The sequence below is a fragment of the Montipora foliosa genome, chromosome 4 (genome assembly GCF_036669935.1).
Source record: "Montipora foliosa isolate CH-2021 chromosome 4, ASM3666993v2, whole genome shotgun sequence".
Lineage (NCBI taxonomy): Eukaryota > Metazoa > Cnidaria > Anthozoa > Scleractinia > Acroporidae > Montipora > Montipora foliosa.
Window position 1 is genome coordinate 34,181,597 of NC_090872.1, and position 4,141 is coordinate 34,185,737.

At 46.1% G+C, this 4,141-nt stretch overlaps 1 protein-coding gene across 1 annotated transcript; it reads left to right on the forward strand.

The window, feature by feature from the left end:
* The first annotated feature begins 3,294 nt into the window (after positions 1-3,294).
* Positions 3,295-3,840, forward strand: LOC138001252 (uncharacterized). Its single transcript, XM_068847899.1, has one exon. The coding sequence runs from the start codon at positions 3,295-3,297 to the stop codon at positions 3,838-3,840; it is 546 nt and encodes a 181-aa protein (XP_068704000.1).
* Positions 3,841-4,141: the final 301 nt, after the last annotated feature.

Here is a 4,141-nt window from a genome sequence, read left to right on the forward strand (position 1 = left end):
GCCTTAATTAACCAAACAACACGCACACAATATGCGCATGTGTCTAAGGTAGATCTTTGCTTGGAAGTATTTTCATCTTTGATATGGTATTGCTGGGAATTGACCATCGCCTAGTGGCCGGAAGGAACGCCAAAAAACTCGATACCAAAACTTTACTTTGCACTCGAAAACTCCGACCCCCAAACCTATGCAAATCCTATCTTTAAAGCGAAAAAGGTGTCGAAAACTAATTCCATTCCAAACGAGGTTTGAAAGCGTGCATAAAGGAAAATGATTGAAATTAAAGCTTTCAAAGGAAAACTAGGTGCTATGATGGAAAGGAAAAACCTAGGTGCTAATGAAGGTGAAGGCGACGAAACTAAACATGTAAAACTAACAAAAACATCTAAATTAAACGAAAGTTTTTTGTTCATTCTCCCCCGCCTTAAGCTTGACAGAGTGTAACTTGGTCAATTTTCAAAATATTCAGTTTAACTTTAACAAGTGTCTTATTTCTTAGTTGATTTCCAATGGAACACATTTTGAAATCAGTCTGACGATGGTATCCTTGCCTACTTGAAGTTTCACTACTCGAACGTGTCCATCTCGACCCGAACAAACTTCTAGGACTCTAGCGAGGAGCCAATGAGCTCTGGGACTTTCTGGCGAAATTGCGAGATCAGATCTCCCACTTTCACATCAGCTCTTATCTCGTTCCATTTCTGACGGGTGTTAAGCAATGGGAGCCATTCCTTCATCCATCTCTTCCAAAAATTGGAAATCAACTCTTGGATTCGTCTCCAACTTTTCTTCGGGTTGAAAGCTCTTTCATCAACGGATTCTGGTGCGGAAAGGCATCTTTCGGGTCCGCCGACTGATATGTGAGAGGACGGGAATTCATCAAGGCTTCGACTCCTGTAAAGACAGTCATTAATTCCTCGTCGTTGACATCCGCATTTCCAAGAATTGCGCGAATGGCCTTCTTTGTTCCCTTAATCATAACTTCGCGAACCCCTCCAAAGTGAGGCGCCAAAGGCGGGTTAAAAATCCATTTCACTCCTTTGCTCGCTGTCGGGTCTTGGATCTTGCTAGTGTCCAGACTCTCCACCAATTTCCGAAGTTCTCGATCTGCTCCGACGAAATTTGTTCCCCGATCACTGACGATCTCTTCCGGGTACCCACGACGACTTGCCATTCGAACGAAGCATTTAAGAAAACTGTCCGTGTCGAGACCCAAGGCCATCTCCAAATGCACCGCACGGCATATCAAGCAGGTAAACAGACATAACCAGTGTTTCTCTCTTCATTTTCCTCGTCCTTGGATGGTTATAAAGGGACCTCCATAGTCGACTGAGACTTGAGCGAATGCTTGAAGGGGAAATCGCAAACGAACAAGAGGAAGGGGTGCCATTATCTGTTGGGCAGCCTTTGCCTTTCGTCTTTGGCATTCATTGCATTCATTTTCCCATGGTCGAATTTCTTCTCGCGCCGCTGGTATTGGTGAACAAGTTTGCAAGAACGTGATTTGTTCCCGCGACGTGACGCCCGGCCTCGTGGTAATGTTGTACGATCTGCTTTGTTGTCCAGCTTCCCCACGGCATGTCGTAAGGCAAAAAATCAGCAAATTGTAGGCAACCATTGTAACGACTAGGACGCAAGAGACTGGGCCAAGCCCGATGCAGACTATTATGGGATGAGAGAATCCCGTGTGCGAAGAGAGAGAGAATGTTTTGATGTTTTGGATTAGTTTGCACGAATTAAAGCAGATAAAAACGGACTTTCCTCGTGGAGTGTAACCTTTGGTGACCCCGACGTGACAGAAAACAAGAAAAGGAGTGGCGGAGGAACTGGAAGAAACGCAGATCGAGCTAAGGACCACAGTGTGCACCTTGGACGAAGCCTTCGAGAGCTATGTGCAGAACTACAAATAGAGTTGCCCTGATTCAACGGATCACGAAATATCTGGACGCCGAAGAACTGAATGTCGAAAAACTACAGAAACTTAAGGAAGCGATCGCGGACAAAAAGAAACCGCCGGCAAATATCAAGAATGAAAAAGAGATGGAACAGAAACCAGGTTTCCACGAGGCGAGCGTTAGCACATTGAAAGGATCCACAACGATCCCATCATTGAAGAAAGAGTTTAAAATATCAGGCCAGATTGGAGATTCGCGTCAAAAGGATTGACTCAGTTTAACAAGCCTGGCCCACCAAATTAATGCTGGGCTGAATCGTGGCTATCAGGAGAAGGAAGTAACGGAAGCGGTTATTCGGGCGATTAATCCCGGGCTGCGATTGCGAAGCTACCTTGAAGGTAAGTCTGACTTAACGCTAGCCACGCTACGCAAAATTCTCCGGTCACATGACCAAGAGAAAGGTGCGACTGAAATGTACCAACTTCTCAGCTCAGGGACGCAAGAGGGTTGTGAAACCCCACAGGAGTTTCTTGTCCGCCTCCTCGATCTTAAGCAGAAAGTACTCTTCGCCTCACAAGAAGATGGTTCTAATTTGAAATATGACCCTAAGCTTGTCCAGTGCATGTTCCTACACTCATTGCTAACTGGTTTACGGAGTGACAGTATCAAATTGGAAGTAAAACCTTACCTACAAAATACCGAAGTGACAGATGAGGAACTGTTTGAGAAGTTGAATGTAGCAGTTAGCAATGAAATGGAACGGTGGCAAAAACTTGGCTCTCGGCGTGAACAGCCCACAAGACGGGGCGTTGTGCAACAAGTCGCTCAGTTACCGTCTTCTAGCGAGAACCAAAGCTCGGCGGAGGGTAAGACCCCAGAAAAACCAGTCAAAGTCGATCTACTTACTGAAGTTAGGGAGATGAAAGCGAAGCTTGCTGCCATCAGGGTAACTATGGGGAATCAACGTAACACCGGCCCAAACCAGTACAGAGCGGGCACGCCCTGGGGGTTGTCTGAGGTGCCACAGGGAAGGAGTGGAGTACCGTTGTGACCATTGTTATAAATGTGGAGAGTCTAGGCACTTCATCTATGGGTCGCTCCCGCGGGACAGGGAGCAGCCCAGGAGACGCAGGGACAGTCCCAACAATGTGTGAACTGTGGGAAGTGCGAAGAATGGGCTAATCAATACTTACGGTGTTTACAGTGCCATACCAGCCATTATTGTTCAAACGTGTGTCAAAGAATGCATTGGGGGGAACATAAGAAACTTTGCCAAGCCATTAGAGATTTGGAATCTTGACAGTCCAGGGAAAGTGTCGACCAAATGAAAACGCCATTCCCCTCCCATCTAACTCCACGACAGCGTAGAAAACTAACAAAGTTGGTGGGAAGAAGGTGTATGGTAAGCTGTGTTCTACAAGGACAAAAGGTGGATGCCCTGTGGGATACTGGTGCTCAGGTCTGTGTCATGTCAAAGCGCTGGAAAGAGATCCACCTACCCGGTGAACTAGTAAGAGACGTTAGTGAATTACTGGAGGGGGAGGAACTGAATCTTCAGGCTGCGAATGGTACAGAAATCTCATATGATGGTTGGGTTGAGGTGAACTTTCAGCTGTCTGGGGGTGTTGAACAATCAGAACCATTGAAACAGAAGAAACCAAACACGACTACCAAGGCACCGTTGCACAATATAGTGACATCAGCTCCCTTTGAACTTGCATCTATTGATTTCCTTCATCTGGAAAAGATTAAGGGTGGATATGAATATGTATTGCTGATTGTTGGTCATTTCACTAGATATGCACAAGCTTATGCGACACGCAACAAGACTGCCCGCACCGCTTCTGAGAAGATATACAATGAGTTTATCCCTAGATTTGGTTTCCCGGCACGTAAACATCACGACCAGGGTGGAGAGTTCGAAAAAACTGTTTCACCACCTTGAACGTATGAGCGGAGTGGCTAGTTCTCGGACTACCCCATACCACCCATAAGGTAACGGCAAAGTGGAGCGGATGAACCGTACCCTGCTCTCGATGTTGAGAAACTTACCTGAGGGAAAGAAAACAAACTGGAAAGACTCCTTGAACAAACTCATCCATGCTTACAATTGCACAAGGCATGAATCCACTGGCTTTTCTCCATTTCAACTAATGTTTGGACGTTCTCCTCGCTTGCCAGTTGACCTGATGTTTGATCTGGGAAACGATGAGCAGACGGTCAATTACCCGGACTATGTGAAGAAG

What these genes read in the sequence shown, in the direction of transcription:
- LOC138001252 (XM_068847899.1), top strand. Translation starts at nt 3,295, where the DNA reads ATGGTAAGCTGTGTTCTACAAGGACAAAAGGTGGATGCCCTGTGGGAT.